Raw genomic sequence first — 17,578 nt, forward strand, 5'->3', positions numbered from 1 at the left:
GACTCCCCCTGAAAGATGGAAAAGAAAGAGAAAACTACCAAAGAAGCTGACAATAGCTGCTGCAGGATTAGTCTGCCCTGGTAGTGCTCCCACTGTCATCTGGCCAAATTTTTGTCACTGAGCAATAGTCTAGCAGATCTTCCCTCTCCTTGTAGAAATGCAGATCACTTTTATGGACATGGTTAAATGGAACTACTCAGATGGTAACAATTCAACACGTGCTGAAAGTTTTGGAAAATGGGAGCTCAGAGGAGAGCAGCTATGGCAGAGTAGACCTGAAGGTAAAGCAGCATGAAACGGGGCATAAATAAAGTAAATGCAAAGTCTGTGATGACCTTTGGTGTTCAGCTTGCTTCTGTTTGTATTTGGAACAGAACACTTTCAGTGTTCCCAGGGAAAGATGGGATGCTACTAGGCATCTTACAAAACTTTTCCTTGAAAATGAAGAATTGCACCCGGAGTGCACTGGTGCCATGAAGCTCGTGCAGGCTGCTTGTGCTGTCTCACACTCCAGTTTGGGGACCCCCAGTGTACCCATGTGCTGCAGCAGAGATGAGTCTCTGGGCTGGGGCAGGAGTTGGCTTTGGCATGAAGGTGAATTGTTAAATGTGGCATCCAGGGCATAATAAATGCGGAAAGAGAAAGCTGCCTAGCAACCCTGTGGGCACTGGGGGATTAATCCTGACTGGTGCAAAACTTCCTCATGGTTGATGTAGCTTCTGCAAGGCAAGGTGATTTTTTTGTACCCCAGTTAACCTACTGCTCAGCTAGTTGTTGTTTGTTTTTTTTATATTTTAATTGTTAATTAACGTAGAGTATCTTCTGGTCCAGATAATGTGATTTGAGAGAACAAAACCAAACGAGACCTCAGGGCAGAATTTTTCAGGCTTACCCTGCAAGTGAAGAATTCAGCTGGCGCTTGGCCACGTTAGAGAACGGCAGGCTTTGGCAGGCACCGAGGAATTTCCTGAGTTATGAAAAGAGGGCACTGGGCACAGGAGAGATCACAGATAAGGCAGATCTCAGAAAAGAATTGAAAGTGGAATTCTCTCCTGGTAAATTGGTCACTTGATGTGGAAACCACCTAGGTTTCTGACAACCCAAGCACAGCAAGAAGGCCAAAAAAAGGAGAAGACAGATATGTAGAAAGGACATGATAAGAAAGTATTTTATTGAGATTTTTAATTTACTTTAGTAGTAAGCTGCAATCCATCATGCTTTTAGAATATTTTTATTAGCTGAGTATTTTTTTAGTTATAGTATTAGCAACTACAGTGTTCTTGGAAAACAGTGATCATCTCTATCTCTCAGAAATTCAAGAATCCCTCAGGTTTCTATAAATAACAACAGAAGCCTTAAATAGAAGGGGAAACACACATGATAGTATGTTTCCCCAACCCCATATATAAATCACGTCACATGGACTCAAATACTTGATCTGATGTGGTGGTTAGAGACAAGGATAGATTGAAGTGAAATATACTGTTGATGGAGAGTGGTGTGAAATGTGATAACTTCTAAATGCTCTTTAGCTGCTTTGGGAAGTGCAGCTTTTGTTGTGCTATGGCTGATGCTGTTGTTTAACTGTTTTTAAATTTCTATAGCTTATTAACTGGACTATCTTAGTGTTAGCATACATCAGTGAAAATATGTATTTCTCATGGAAATATCTCTTTTTCCAAAAGCAAGTTTCACTTCAGAGGTATGTAGAAAGGAATTCTCCTCTGAACTGAGTATACATCTTGGGCTATGTTTGTAGTATTTTCTGCTAACTAACACTTAGATTCTGCTGTCTCCTTATCACGCATCAGAATAGTAAATGTACTTTTTCTTTTTTCTCGGGGGCAGGTGGGTGGGGGAAAGCCCAGACATTTTAAGTGTGTAGCTTTGGTTTGATTTCCTAGGCTTTGACAACTTCAGACTTTCACTTCTTGTTTTACAGCTACTCCATCTTTGACTGCTTTATGTCTACTCACCTAAATAGGCATGCTTATAACTTTTCTGCACATTTTTTTTTTTTTTTACTGTTTCCTCTTTGCATCATTTGGGTCTGTTTTTTAAAATTCTGTAAAACCCGCAAAATTCAGTCACACTCTGTTCCATGAAGTTCTTGATTTAAAAAAAAAAAAAAAATCACTGGCAGCATACCTTTTCAAAAGATGTGATCTGTTTTACCTCTGTAATTTTGTTTAGCTGTATTTTTTGCCTTTGTTGCATGTTTTCCATGCAGACCATGGCAGGGCATGTGATGCTAAATCCTTTACGCAGCTCATGTAGGTGGTACGTGATCTTCAGAGGCTCAGCTCTGCATCTTGCCAAGGGAGAGAGCTCCCCAGTGCTTGAGGTGCAGTGGGCAGCCTGTTAAAGGTCTGACCTGACTCCAGACAGGGTGAAAAACAAAGGGAGGGATGGTGCTTTGCTTTTCCTGTGCTGGTGGCACAGGAGTCGCTGCTGCCCAGGCTCTGCCTTCCTGTTAGTACTGAGGTGTTGGTCTGTGCTTGCAAAGCTCAGGCTGAAGAAGTTGAGATGTGCTGGCTACCAGTTAGTTTTCAGTAATTTAGTACTTCCTTAAAATTAGTCAAGTGTGTAGTCTCTTCTTGAAGGTCATTTCTCAAGAACAGACGTGAGTGCTGGTGGGTGTCAAGTTCTTGAGATACTTCATGCAAATAGCTTTTTAAAATAAAAATTTGAGAAGCACACCTAAACCGTTCCCCTTTCTGTAACATTATTTTTCTTTGCCAACTGAAACATGGGGTCAGTGTTGAGATGCAGCCCAAAAGCAAGCAGATGAGATTAATCCATAGTTAATGCTTTCATCTGAATAGTAATTTCTTTGTAAACTAAGGCTACGTATTGAGTTGTTTTCTTTGTTACTCGTTTTCATTAGGTATAAATATTTATAATTTCAAGGGCTAGGTGTTTGTGGTTGTTTTGATAGCTATCTGACTTCACTCTGCAAATATTACTCTGGTGTTCCTGCATGCCTCTCCTGGTTTGCAGCTGCATGGGTATATATGTACAAAGGGGAGCTTGTGTAGCTGCATTTGCAGTTCTCTAGGGCTGGACCTCTCTGTGCTCACATTGCCTCTGTAACGTGCAGCTCTCTGAAACCATTGAATCAGGATTTCTTTAGTTATGTTTTGCTTTCTGACAAAACTGTGGGGCAGAACTTGTGGTGACATCAAAGTGTCACTTTGCACATGGCTTTGGAGTCACAGGTCTGCTCTGGAGGGAACATGCTTAAGGCTGACAGCAGTGTTACTGGTTTCTCTTCTGTCCTTAGGTCCTTTCTCACAACTTGTGCACAGTGTTAAACGTTCCCCATGATCCAGTGGCCTTGGAAGAGCACTTTAGGGACGATGATGAAGGACCAGTTTCCAATCAGGGTTACATGCCTTATCTAAACAAATTCATCTTGGAAAAGGTAAGTTTTGAATTCTCACATTCTGTGCTTTCAGCTTTTGTTGTTAGAGTGTCTTTGCAGTAACTGGTGCATGCAGGAGGCTGCTGCTGGTGTGAAGACAATGGTTGGGAGTGTGTTTGTGGGGTCATCATAGGGCGGCTACTCTGGAGAGCCTGTGCCTAAAAATGGAAGGGTGCACTGTTCTCTACCTCCTCTCTCCTTGGTTTCTATTTCCTGTTACATCTGGCCCTTGCCTAAGCTGTGTTCATGCAGAACTGTGTTCATATTAGTAGAGCACCTCAGGTTGAATTTATCTGAAAGTGTCTGGGAGCTATAGGTTGACCCACTTTAAACTAGAGCTGTAACAGAATATTGTCACAGCCTCCTTTGCAAACAGAAAGGGCAAAAATATCTTCACTGTTTGTCACAAAGTATTGTAATAAGTAGATCCTTTCAGAGAGTTACAGTGGGTGACATTAGGGCATATTGTGAAGTTTTGTCTTGCAAATTCTTTCCTTACATGTCTGAGCACTTTGAGTCTTCCGTTGTGCCTTGTTTCGGTAGAAACTCTGGAAAGACAGCAGGGTTCCCCCCGCCCTCTTCTCCATCATGTTCTAAAATAGGTAGTCACTGCGTTGGAAAGTTAAAAAACCCCAAACAGTGATCTTCCTGCTTTTTTTCTGACTTCTGTTCACATACTGGGCTGGACAGCAAAAGCGGCTCATGTGATGTTGGAAGCATCAGCTTCAACACCACTGATTTCTCATACACTTGAGGGCCAACCCCAGAAAACCTCAAACTTTGATGTTGTGTCTGCAGAGATACAGAGCTGTTTGCTCTATTTTGCTATGTGAAAAAGTCCTGAACTGACATACTGCTGAGAAGTCCAATGCTGCAATTGCAGATGATGCAAACTCCTCAGCCCCATTTGCTGATTATTGCTCCTTCATTTAATAGCAGTGGGAAATGTGATATATATATAATGCAGTCTGGCAGCTTATATCTAGCAAAGACTTACCAGCTTTTCTGCCTCTCTAGTCTGTGTTTCTCTCATACCCAAAGACTGTGAGAGACACCCCAAGAGTGTCCTATTTGATGTGTGGGAGTTGGCCTTTAATACATTTAAAGGTACCTCATTAGTGTCTTGGTTGTTTGATGCTGAGGAATCTTGCTTTGTCCCTAAGAAGTTGTAATCTCATCTTGGCTGTCTGAGATCCTGTAAGATTCAATGGAGACCAAGCAGTTTGTAGACAACTTCTGGGTAAAAAAGAAAAGGCCTTAATTCATTTTGACCAAAGGATTACAGTGGGAGAGGCTGAACCACAGTGGGTTAAAACTCTGTAGGCAGTAGCAACCCATTAAATAAAGAAAACCCAAAAGACATATGTATGGCTTTTTCAAATATAAAAATGCTTAATTGTTAAAGGTGTTTATAGGGATAATAGTTACGGAAATTAAGAGCAAAATTGCATTTAAGAAACACTTTTGTCTGAAAATGACAGACCTGGCTATAGCAGTAAATAGATATGAAAGGGGAGAGCATGACTGTGTGTAGTTTCTTGGTTTTATTCATATACTGATCTGGCTTCCAGTGATTGCCTGATATATCCATATCATCAGTTAATCTTAAAAGATGAAAGGGTTAAGGAACAGGATTAAACTACCTGTAACTTCCTGTTATTTGATCCTGACTAAATGCTTGTAAACAAGAAAATTAGTGAAGTTGTTTTGGCAGAAGGCTATCTTTTTGGACTGGAAAAATCTTGACTGTGACTTCTCTTCTTTTAGAGATGAGTTTACATCAGTGCCAAAAGACAACATGCAGAGGGATGAAGTCACTGATTCATAGTATGTCTCCTTTGTTTAAAACAAACAAGCAAAAAAAAGCAAACTATATATAATGCAGTCTGGCAGCTTATATCTAGCAAAGACTTACCAGCTTTTCTGCCTCTCTAGTCTGTGTTTCTCTCATACCCAAAGACTGTGAGAGACACCCCAAGAGTGTCCTATTTGATGTGTGGGAGTTGGCCTTTAATACATTTAAAGGTACCTCATTAGTGTCTTCGTTGTTTGATGCTGAGGAATCTTGCTTTGTCCCTAAGAAGTTGTAATCTCATCTTGGCTGTCTGAGATCCTGTAAGATTCAATGGAGACCAAGCAGTTTGTAGACAACTTCTGGGAAAAAAGAAAAGGCCTTAATTCATTTTGACCAAAGGATTACAGTGGGAGAGGCTGAACCACAGTGGGTTAATACTCTTTGTAGGCAGTAGCAACCCATTAAATAAAGAAAACCCAAAAGACATATGTATGGCTTTTTCAAATATAAAAATGCTTAATTGTTAAAGGTGTTTATAGGGATAATAGTTACGGAAATTAAGAGCAAAATTGCATTTAAGAAACACTTTTGTCTGAAAATGACAGACCTGGCTATAGCAGTAAATAGATATGAAAGGGGAGAGCATGACTGTGTGTAGTTTCTTGGTTTTATTCATATACTGATCTGGCTTCCAGTGATTGCCTGATATATCCATATCATCAGTTAATCTTAAAAGATGAAAGGGTTAAGGAACAGGATTAAACTACCTGTAACTTCCTGTTATTTGATCCTGACTAAATGCTTGTAAACAAGAAAATTAGTGAAGTTGTTTTGGCAGAAGGCTATCTTTTTGGACTGGAAAAATCTTGACTGTGACTTCTCTTCTTTTAGAGATGAGTTTACATCAGTGCCAAAAGACAACATGCAGAGGGATGAAGTCACTGATTCATAGTATGTCTCCTTTGTTTAAAACAAACAAGCAAAAAAAAGCAAACAAGAAACTCCTTCTTTCTTTATTTTTCCAAGGCGTAATCTATTCTTCTAGATGGGGTGATTGTAGAAAAATCACTGTTAGTATATTCTAGTAAGCAAAGTTACTAAAGGAGTGATGCTTTATAACCCAGATACACAGGAAGTTCTCTCAATTTCCAGTCATGCATCTTATGGTGAATTAATTGATTCAAGCAAGAGCCACTGGCTCAAGGGAGGTTTTTTGATCTTAAGATATTTTGTTTTAAGACATACATAAAATATTTAAAGAATGACTTCTTAAATTTCTTTTAAAATAGATATGTAACTGTGACTTAGAATTTTATTGAGAGGACTTTGTAACCTCTGGAAATAACTTCCATTGTATTCTTAAATGCAGTTGTAACTTTTTGTGGGTTTTTTGTGCTGATTTACCCCTGCAATAAAGCCTCTTTATATAGAACCAAGAAATCATCACGAAAAGGCATCAAGAAAAGACAATTGTCAAGAAAGACAAGGTAGTTAAATGAGGTACATTCGCTGCAACTAATTTCCTTTATCCACATAGTTAATTTCAGTAAATAGTTTGAATAATTAGTATTGCCTAATTGATGATTTCTAGTGTTATGCATCTTGTTATTCAGCAGATAGATGTATCTAGGATTTTCTTGCATCTGAAGCAAAATCTGTCCTGTTCTGTAAATGTCTCTTTCAGGAAGGAGCTGTGATTTGCCAATACGATGTCTTCATAATTTGTTTTACTTGGTTTATTAACCATATTTTAGCATGTTCTGTTATTTACAATGTACATCTTTAAATACCAATTGAAAATGTTTCCTTTTCAGTGATAGCAATGGTGGTATTTTACAGCAGACCTTATTTAGAGCAGGGAAGGGTCATGGTGGGGGGAGACAAAGAAGGACATTGTTCAAACCTCAGGTTATCTCATCTTCCAGGCAACTTCATGAATGCAAGTTACACTACCAGTGCTTGTTATATTTTTGGAACTGTTATTTTGGAGAGCCAGGGCTTGTGTGCTGATGTAATTATTGTCCTGGATAATTCCTAAACAGTGTCTCTGTTCTGGATGACACGTGGGCCCCACAAAGTCCATTTCAGAATCAAGTCTGGATTGTGAAAAAAGGGCTTACATGTCTAAAGAGGGACTGCTGGCACCACAGGACCTGTTGCCCTGGGGTAAAATGGTTCTGAAGCCTCCTGCTCGACTGCCACACAGTCCTGGTGGCAGGGATGTGCTGCAGGTGACCTGTGCTTTGGCAGGAGTGTCTGAGGCGCTGCAGTCTGGCTTTGCTGTGTTAGCAGAACCCGTGCACCACTAGGACATTTCCAAGGTGGAACTGCTCACCATCAGGCTGGGAAAAGTGCTTTTAGAAAAGAGGTCATGGTTCATTGGGCAGGGTGGGGAGGACAGACAGGAAAACCACAGGCAGGGGTAGCCAAGGAGTGAAGTGCTGGTAAATAGAACGAAGAAGGAGTCCAGACTTCTTGCCCTCCATCCAGAGGGTGTTTGTTCATTTAGTTGGTGTTTCATTTGAAATCCATGTCTCGTGTGCAAACAAGACAGATGCTGAAATTGTGGCTGTAGTAGCTCTGGCTCCTACAGCTGTCATCTAATTCAAAGGACAGCTGTAGCCTCTTGCATCTCCACTCATGTTGGTGGCCTCTGCAAGCATGCGTAGTCTATGGTTTTCATTCATAGTCTCACTTTTATGCCTGGAGACTGTTCTTGTCATCAGGTTGGTTTCTTGTTTACTTCTGTCTTTCTTTTTTTATCTTTTTTTCTCTTTTTCCCCTCCACCCACATCAGTTCATCGACTTCCCATGTCTGTCGTTGACTGAGCCAGTGTGGTGTGGTCACTATATTTGACCACTTACCAGACTGGATAGGAAATCATACCGTTTGCATCGGTGTTCTTGAAGCATCTAAGATTTGTGGTTTGGCTTATCCTGAAAAAAATCACTGACCATTACTGGTCTCACTACCACAAGAGGTAGTGAGAACAAGAACCTGTTTTTTAGACGTTTTCCAAAATCTCAAAGGGGTTTCCATTACGGTGCCAAACATGCCTTTATCAGGTACACATTGGTAAAGAAATAGCATTGCTAAGTTGTGGGGAGATAATAAATAGGTTTAATGTATAACTTAAATGAGGGTTTAAAAAGAAAACAGTAAATCAGAGCTCTTGCTTATATAAATAATTCACAGATCTGTAGGTGCAGCTGCTAGGTATGACAGAGGGTAATGAAAACAAGAGGAATTTTGGTATCAATGAGGTGAAGATTTGCAAGCCTGAGAAAAAGCAAAGATTTTAAGTGGATTAGCATTTGAGGAAAAAATTATTCTGTGTTCATGAGTACCCTGCAAGAGTTAGTTTGAGTAATATGAAGTAAAAAACATGTTAAAGGTCCTTCCCAGTTGTTGCTCCAATATCCCTTTTAGCATATCCACATGTAGATTTGGCTATCCTGCTTTCCAAACTTGCTGTATAACATCTCAGTAAGTCAGTGCAATAGGAGGGCAGCTGGAACTAAGACAGTTCTGGGGATGGTTTGGAAGCTGCGAGTGATGTGCTAGAGGAAACATAGAGTGCAGTGTAACCTCTTTCTCATGGAGTCAGGGTGCAATTAACTCAACCAGAAATTGGAGGTTGGATGTCAGTTTTTCTAGGAGAAGTTCTTTATTTTACCCCGTGCAGGAAGTCAGACTTGGTTGCTACAGTGCTCTTTTTGGGCCTTGATGTTTTGTGCAAACTGCAATTTTCTCAATGCTTTTTGTATGATGAAACCTGATAAACTTTGTCTGTCTGCTATTCTGTGCCATTTGTGCATATCAATTTCTTTGTTGTTGTTCAATTTCTTCTCTTTAGGTTCAAGGAAACTTTGACAAAGTTGAATTCAACAGGATGTGCTGGACTCTCTGTGCTAAAAAGAACCTCTCTAAAAGTCCCTTGCTGATTAGCGATGAAGACGCGTTTAAAGTGTGGGTTATTTTTAACTTCTTGTCAGAGGATAAATACCCTTTAATCATTGTACCTGAGGAGGTAAGGAACAAAAACTTAAGCTCTTTAACACCAGTTTGCTTAATGTCCCAGTTGAACTATGTTAGTGTGGTACTCTCTAGAGATTTAAGAGAAAAATATCATTTAATATAAAACTTCTTTCCACTCTTTCAGTGTTGTAAGGCCTCAGGTGCATTTCTCTGTCTTCCAGGGTGCGTATATGGGGATTTCCACAGGATACTTGAGATATTGATAGCTCTGTGTGTCTGTCATTTAAACAGCCTGGACTAAACAGGATAAACAGGACATGCATGGATGTGATCTTTCATCATTGCACTTGCTTATAGGTGGTTAAAATTTTGCAAGGTCAATACATCAATGTGATGCTGAAAAAAAAAATGCCCCCCTCTGTTATGTGTTACTGTGACTTGCAAGATGAGTCTTCAGTCTCATGTCACCCTCCTGATGAAAAGGCCAATACAAGCTTTTCTGATGATGTCTGTTTCTGATCCAAACCAGCTACCACCTGTTCACTCTTGCTTGAAAAGGAATAATACCAGAGAGATCTCTTTATACTTTCAGTTCATGAACAAGTATCAGCAGCACTCAAATAGGTATTTTAACCCTAAAGCAAGATTTTGGTATCTCCACTGTTCTCCCCTTGGGGATGGGTGGGGAAAGAAGCAAAAAGATCAGAACTGTTGGCATAAATAATCCCTTGCAAAACTGTGTACACATATTCCAGTGGTTTGCAGTTCAGCACTGGAGGACTGAATAATAAATATTTGCAAATTGTTGAACAGCCAGGGATCAAAACAGTCCTGTTAACACGCCACTGACAACGTAACTGTTGGACTCCAAGGTGTTGTGCCAAACCCTCGAGTACAGATAACTCTCTTATCAAAATAAACTGTTCAGTCTTGCTTTCTCACTCACTTTTTAGAAGGAGACTTTCACTCTACATTTCTGGTTTTGCCAGACTGGCCCATGCCAGGGCCCTACCTGGCATGCTGTATTTCCATGAGAAATGAGACAGTCTTCTTGCTTGCATTCCCATTTTTTTCTGTTGCTTCTGGGAAACAGGATCATGGTTATAGAAGCTAAGACAGCTCCTTTCTTAGTGGTGCCAAATTTGGCTTGGTAGGTCAGAGCCACTAATAAATGCCAAAACCAGGACTCAAATCCACGTCTCTGGTTTGTCAGTATGTTCCCCACTGTGCAGCCTGGCTTACCTGTGGGCAGACATTTCCAATCTCCTAAATTGCTGGCATGGTTCAAAGCTTCAGCCCTGCCAGCTGTGGGGCATTGCTCCCCACTCCTTCTCCACCAAGCAAGCCCCAGATTGGTGCTGCTTTCTGTAGCTGCTGCCAGGTAATGGCAGCGTGTCTGTGTATTGGCAGATGTGCTGCAGAGTCAGCACTGAGCTGAGGTTTGCCAGATTTCCAGATTTTTTATGTGCTGTTGTTTGCTTTCCTTCCCGTCCTTAATGTCCAGGTTAACCTGTATTGCTCTTCTACTTGGATTATTTAAAAAGTTCTGATTGTGGATCTATGTCTGCATCTTCTTGATTACAGCAAGACTTAAATGGTGCAATTTGTTTAAAGAAAGCTTACAGAGCCTGACTGACAAAGAAAGGCTGCTCTGTTCTTATCATATACAATGCCTGTATTCACTCCACCTTCACTCAGACCACACAGGTAATGTAATCAGCCACCGGAGGAATGCTGTCTGTTGAACACACTCCCTTCTGGTTTGCATTGGTCCTGCATCAGGTTCTCTGCACTTCTGGAAAATTTTGCATTTACTCATATACTCTTGGCACAAAATTCCCAAAGTAAAAATGCAAAGTCTCAATTTCAGTCAGTTTTGCTTTTTCTCAGATGTTTTGTATCTGCCTTATTTACAAAATGGCTTGCAGGTCATATATAAAATGAGGGGATTTTTACAAAGTGAAGAAGAGAGGAGAAGGGGAATGGAAGCCCTGCTGTTGGTGCTGTTGATGTTTTGCTGAGAGCAGTGTAAACCTCTCATGTGTGACTGCAGCTTCCCACCCAGGGAGCAGGCTCTCCTTCCCTGCATGACTGCTGCTCTTATCGTTGGCTGAGAATATTGCAACACACAATCTACTGCAGTTTCTGGCTTAGAGATCCAGCTGTTTGTGTGGGATCCAGCTGTTTGCCCTCCTCCCTCCCTTCCACATTCTTGGCTTTTGTTTTTCTTTTTTTTTTTTTTTTTTGTTTGTTTTCCACTTTATAAGTAACTGAGAAACTTGCCACATACTTTCAGGTTGGAAGGGTGATCCCTTGAAGATTTTTGCATCCTACCTTGTGGATGGCAAGACTTCTTAGGTCTCCAGTGAATGTACTAACACAACTTCATGTAGCTGTAAGGATGCCTTTTCTTTCTCCTTGGAAGGGCTGTTCTTTGAGACCTGCTTGGGAGTCTGAATTTCCTCTTTTTTTTTTTTTCTTTTTGCAATTTTTAAAATAAGTGGTTTCTGCAGTCATTTTATAGATTTCATATCTCCTATCTGGAAAAGCCTCCTGCTTGAGTGCAGTTTCACCTTATTTGCAGTGTGCTGACCAAATATTGACGCTGCTGTCCTTCCTTCTTGCCCATGTCATGTACTTTTGCACTGGTGCTACTGTACTGGGCCTTTCATATTAGACAGCTGAAAGTGGTGGGGCTGTTACCCCCAGCTACAAAGTGTAAAGTCTTGATTCCCTGCCCAAGTGTTGAACGGGCAGCAAATAGGGAATGGCTGAAGCTCATCCAGAGAAGGGAAGAGAGGCTACTTTGGCAAGGATTGGGAGATGCAGGCTGAGAAGAGCTTTAGAAAGAGCTAAGTGAGGAAAGGAGTTACCAAGAAAGAATTTGGAGCAGTGGAGAGGTGACACAAGGGCCAGAAGCTGCTTGTTTAGCAGAGGCCAGGCTGAAAGCCAGAGGCAGTGACTGGCCTGTGCTCCTCACCTGCCCTGGAAGCAGGGAAGTCAGCCCTGCACTTGAGGGAGATAAGGTTTGTAAAATCCAGTGTGGGGAAGGGCTTGGGTTGGGATGTGCAGTTTTGGAATGTGACTTCAAGTTTGAGAGGATCCCTCCGTGTTATGGGGAGAAGTCAGGTGACACAGACAGGAGCTGGTGGCTACTGGGAGCACTGGGCACAGCTGGCCTTGCACTCCAGTGTTCCTTCTGCTGCCTACTGGTGGGCAGCTGGGAGCACTTGGGAGAGCTGGGAAGGAACAGAGATCCACGAATGTCTATTTTGCAAAGGTGCTCATGTGCCGAGGCAGAAAGCGGGGGCCAGGTGGGAGCTCCTTCCTCTCCCCACAGCCAGGTTTTCCATTGGATCATCTGGGATGCAGACATCCAAGCATGTGTTTCCTTCAGCTCTTGCAAGCATTACCTCTTCCATGAGAAGGATAAAGTAAAGGAAAAGGAAAAAGGGTAGAGAGAACTGAAGCCACAAGAGGAGAAATATTTCTATTTTGTCATGAGCTTTCATTACAACTCCCCTCTTAGTTGTTACAGACTCGTGTGTGTCTCGGTATTTTTTAACTAGACGTTTTCTGCTTTATAAAAAGCTTTTCAAACACTTCCCCTTTCTTATTTCTGTACATGTGACTGCAGCCTTGGGAATGCTTTATTGCCCGAGAGCTGTGGTGTGTGGTTAGTTGTGTTTCTGGGCCATCCTTCCTGGTGAAACTCACAGATACACACACTGCAAGCTGCATACTCAGTGTTGTCATCCACTGTTCACAGTTTGTTTCAAATAAACCAAGCATATTTTCTGCTTTTGGCTTCATGAGGAGAGATTTGTACAGTCATTTTTCACTTGTCCTTGAGTCTTCAACTGTATTAACACATGGTATTTCCAGTCCTCCTGAGAGGACCAACCCTTGTGTGGCTTTTTGTGCATTTGAAAATGAGGTGATGTTTTCTTAGCCTGAGGAGGTGAGAATCTGATCCAGTGGTGGTTCTTCTGGAGGCATTTCTTGCAGAGAAAGTGTTTCTTATGACCACGTTTCTTCCTTGTTTTGCATTCTAGTACCAGAAACTGAAACAGTGTGTGAAATACTGGGAATTGACCCTTGGCCCTTCAGAAATAACATCAAAACTGATACAAAGAGGATGAAAGCTGCTTGTGTGGGATTTTAATTGACCCATGATCTCTAAAAGTTTATGACTGTGGTTAGGAAGATTTTTAGACATTGAAGACTTGAACCAGTTCTTCCCATTTCACTGCCTTCTTCCGTGATTGCTGCATGAAATACAGTTTTCACCTTATGCAGCAGGTTGTTTTTTGGGTTGACCTTTACTATACTTAATACTGGTTTAATTTTGAAAAAAAGAAAGAAAGAAGGTAGTGGTTTACACTGGATAAGGAACACGGTTTTTCTGGTGGAAAGGAAGAAACAAATATTTGACTTAAATGTAAGTGATGTTCTGATGGGATGAGGAGAATGGGTTCATGATGACTGTGAGAGGGGTATGATTGCTTTCATGGCTGTTGCCCAGTAACATATACTCCCACAGAATTTTGTACAATGTGAGTAGACTTTCAACATCTGCTCTGTTAAAATCATAAACCTTATTTGAATAGTGTGAACCAGAATAGCCTTGTCCGCTGTGCTCTGCCAGGCATGAAGGCATTATTTTTCTTATTCTAAGAGACCCACTCATATAGCAGAATATGTGAAAAATCTGTGATGCTTTATTCCCTATGGAAGAAGGAATACCTGGATAAGGAAAACAAATAGGCACTGAAACATGGGGAAAAGAAAGTGCCCTCTGAAAGAGGCACCCAAACAGACTCATGTTAGAGCTCTGTTCTTCATATTATTTTTGATTTCTCTTGACAAAATTCTGGCTGAAAAGTTTCTGTTGATTTGAGATGGAAGCTGGTTTTAGTAGTGTGGAGCCACTTGGTCCCTACTGGTGTATGTAGTGTTAACAACTCCCTGGTATTTTTGCACCTGTGTTTTGCATATTTTTGACCTGAAAGCAAGGTCCCATCAGAATAGCAGCAAACTTTGCTTCACTTTTGCTTTTCAACATTGCTTTTTAACCACAAGAGTAGGTTATATTTGAGACAAGAGACTTAATTTGTCAGTTATTTGCTGTGTTGACATGTCTCTGTGGAGGAGGGGAAATGTCATTTGCTCTCAGAGGTTCCTCATTTGAGCATGTCTCTATTTGCTGTCACACTGGTGCAACTTATCTCTTTGTATTTACCTCATACTTCCATATTCATACTGTGCAACAGTCACTGTTACTGTTGAGCAGATATATCAGGTTAACTTTTTCTGGGGACTTTGGTTAGCCATCTACTTAACTGAATTCAAGATAAACCTTGAAACTTTTTTTTTTTTTTTAATTTTAGAAATTGAATTGTAAGACGCACAGGCCATTTTTCAATTAAGAAGAGTTAATGTATTTTAAAATAATGAATATTTTATGTACTTTAGTGGGATTATAGGAGATTTCTGGTCATATCAGTGACTTGTAGATGGGGGTTAACAGACTTAAATAGTTAAATCTATTCTGTGAACCAAAATAAGATAAAATGTGTACAAATGACATTAAAGGAAACAATGTGTTGGGTTAGTTTTAGTGTATTATATGGTAACATGTACTAGCCAAGAGTTTGGCATTGCTTCATTTCTGGACCATTAGTTTGATCCACATTTTATTCATATGTCTTGAGCAGAAATGAGAAAAAAATAATTCAGGTATGCTCTTTTTGTGTGTGTATTCCATTGTCTGCAAGTGAGACCTGGTACTTTCAGATAATGAACCAAAGGAATTTGAGAGCTGCCATGCCTCAAGCAGTGTAAGAGGTTGTGAAATTCTGGAGCAATGCATTTTAAAGTTAGAGTTCATATTTTTAAATTTTTTTTTTATTATTACTGAGTAGCATTTTGGCAGTTATATTATCTACCTAGTTAAGCTTGAGTTGTTTTAGCTTTCCTTCCAGCTAAAGTCCAGGATTGTAGTTCAGAACTGATGCTGCTCAAAGGGAATGAGCAGAGTGGCAGAATGTGCTTTGGATGTGGGTAAAAATCAAGGCTTTAGGAGGTTTGCTTTGAAACAGCTTTGCAGTGCTCCTGTTCTTGCATGCTGTGGAGGCTTTTTTTGGGCTGCTTTTTTTTTTCTATGAAACTTGTCTGGAGTAGGAAGTAAGCTGCTTCCTGCCCTTAACTGAACACTGAGGATTTATGGTAGTTGATGGTTGAAAGCCTTGAATTATTTTTTTAACTTAAGGATTTTGGAGAGTGAAAAATCAGCAAAGCTTATTTTAAAGACTGTGAATTTGGATGCCACTTCTGCAGAGGCCTCTGTTAGACCATATCTCTGCTAGTAAGAACTGCATGAGGAGCTAAAAAATACTGAAGTGCCTTACTTGGTGAAGCTGAAATGAAAGACAATGCTCTCTACAGTTTCTGGAGGCATATTCTGTGCCTGGCTGGGCTGTCTTCTCCTAAGAGAGGCTTGAGGAGGATGTGACAGCCACGTCTTGGAGGTGTATGCACTTCCCGTTCATTCAGTGGAACAGGAACTTTCCTCCTGGCCCTGCAGCAGCTTTGCAGCTTCTCCATTTTGCTGTAGCATTACCCACGTGCTGCTGGAGTAGGGGCTGTGAGACCAAGAGCAGTCACTCAACTGAAATAGTGGGAAAAGCACATCCATCTGTAGGGTGAATTTGGGAATTTACTGTTCTACTACACACTTGTGTTTCCTGACTCTAGACATGAGGGAAGGGATTTGGCTGTACCAGTTGCAGGAGAGAGAAGCAGCAGCCACAGTATTAGCACTTGTGCTGCATCAAAACCTTGAGGCCTGGGAGTCCTTATGGTGAAGTGGGGGGGGGGGGGGGGACAACAGGATCACTTCTTTTTTTCTTTGTGCTCCCAAATCTCTTGTGTAGAGACTTGTGCTCAAAATGCTGTTAGACCAGCTGAAAGGTGACTCTGAGCTGTAGCAGGAAGGCCCTCACCAATCATCTTGTTTAGAGAGTTATTAAAAGCATTTTGCATGTGCTCAAAGCTGTAGATGGGGTTAGTTTAAAATACTGCAAATGAACAGTGATGAGTTTAAAACCAACGTATAAGGCAGGCTAAAGAACCCCAGCCTTCTTTGCCTCTTTTTCATTCTTGTGTTTGTTTTGACTAGTGTTACTGGTGTTACTGTCCTGTGCATGGTAATGCTTACAGAGCGATGAAAGATTAAAGGACAAGGAGAGTTTATTTGGGAAACAATAAAAGCAGATGTGAAAGATTTGTTCTTTTATTTCTCTTGATAGAACTGCCAGGATTGTGTCCAGGGATGGAGTGCTTGAGAGCTAGAGAAGAGGGGACAGGTGTAGATCGTTTGGTCATTTTTCATTTCACTTCTTGTCCAAACGGCCTTCTTTTCTTATTTTTTTGTAATTTGTTTGCTTTTTGCTTACAGGAATACTTCCTGAAACTTCGTGCTTTCTCATGCTTCAGTCATCACAGTATGGAAGCTGTTGCAGGGAAGTTCCCATGTGTTTTGTAGGAATCTGAAATATTAAATGAGGCTGTCAGGTTCAATTCTTTGTTTTACTTTGGAGAGAGTAGCTGTGGGACGGGCTTGGCAGTCAAGAGTTCAGCTGAGACAGGAACTTAAAACCTTTGTTAATTAAACCACCTACGTTTATGGGCCTACATGTGAGCATAGGAATCTCGCTGTAATGAGAGTCTCTGGAGAAACTTACTTTACAGCTCTGAAACACTTGATTTCCAAGCCTGCTGCAAGTGATGGATTTCTGTTTGTGTTTCTGCACAGATTGAATATTTACTTAAAAAAATCACTGAAGCAATGGGAGCAGGCTGGCAGCAAGAGCAGTTTGACCATTACAAGATTGCTCTCAACACCAGTCGAGAGGGTCTTTCTGCGTGGGAGCTGATTGATCTCATCGGAAGCGGGCAGTTCAGTAAAGGAATGGACAGGCAGACAGTGTCCATGGCAATCAATGAAGTCTTTAATGAGCTCATACTAGATGTACTCAAACAGGTAAGAACCACAGAGAGGGGTAGAATGTTTTATTGCATTAATTAGAAAATGTTCAATTTGTACTCGAATTTCGTTACCCTATTGAATGATGAGCAGGAGGAAATTAGGTAAATTATCCATAAGGGTTCTTTAATATGAGCTTATTTTTATAAAAGAAATTGTACTACTGTTCAGACTGTTGTAATTGTAGCAGTATTATGAGTGAGTTGCTTCTTGGGAGAGCTTGCTTTTAGAAAATGAAAGAAAGAAGTGGGCTCTGACTTGAAATATGGCCTTTTTATATTAGTATCAGCTGCTTGTTAGTTCACAGAATAGCTGCATCATGCTCTCAGTTCC

The 17,578-nt window shown here is 40.8% G+C and overlaps 1 protein-coding gene across 1 annotated transcript in view; it reads left to right on the plus strand.

Moving 5' to 3' along the window:
• The first annotated feature begins 200 nt into the window (after positions 1-200).
• Positions 201-17,578, plus strand: part of SWAP70 (SWAP switching B-cell complex 70kDa subunit) — a 31,027-nt gene continuing 13,649 nt past the window's right edge. Inside the window, exons 1-4 of the mRNA XM_017727346.1 lie at positions 201-281; positions 3,284-3,424; positions 9,077-9,250; positions 17,015-17,242. Of these exons, the coding sequence (XP_017582835.1) occupies positions 201-281; positions 3,284-3,424; positions 9,077-9,250; positions 17,015-17,242 (624 nt within the window). The remainder of the gene's footprint in view (positions 282-3,283; positions 3,425-9,076; positions 9,251-17,014; positions 17,243-17,578) is intronic.

This window comes from Corvus brachyrhynchos, unplaced genomic scaffold, assembly GCF_000691975.1.
Source record: "Corvus brachyrhynchos isolate BGI_N302 unplaced genomic scaffold, ASM69197v1 scaffold542, whole genome shotgun sequence".
Classification (NCBI taxonomy): domain Eukaryota; kingdom Metazoa; phylum Chordata; class Aves; order Passeriformes; family Corvidae; genus Corvus; species Corvus brachyrhynchos.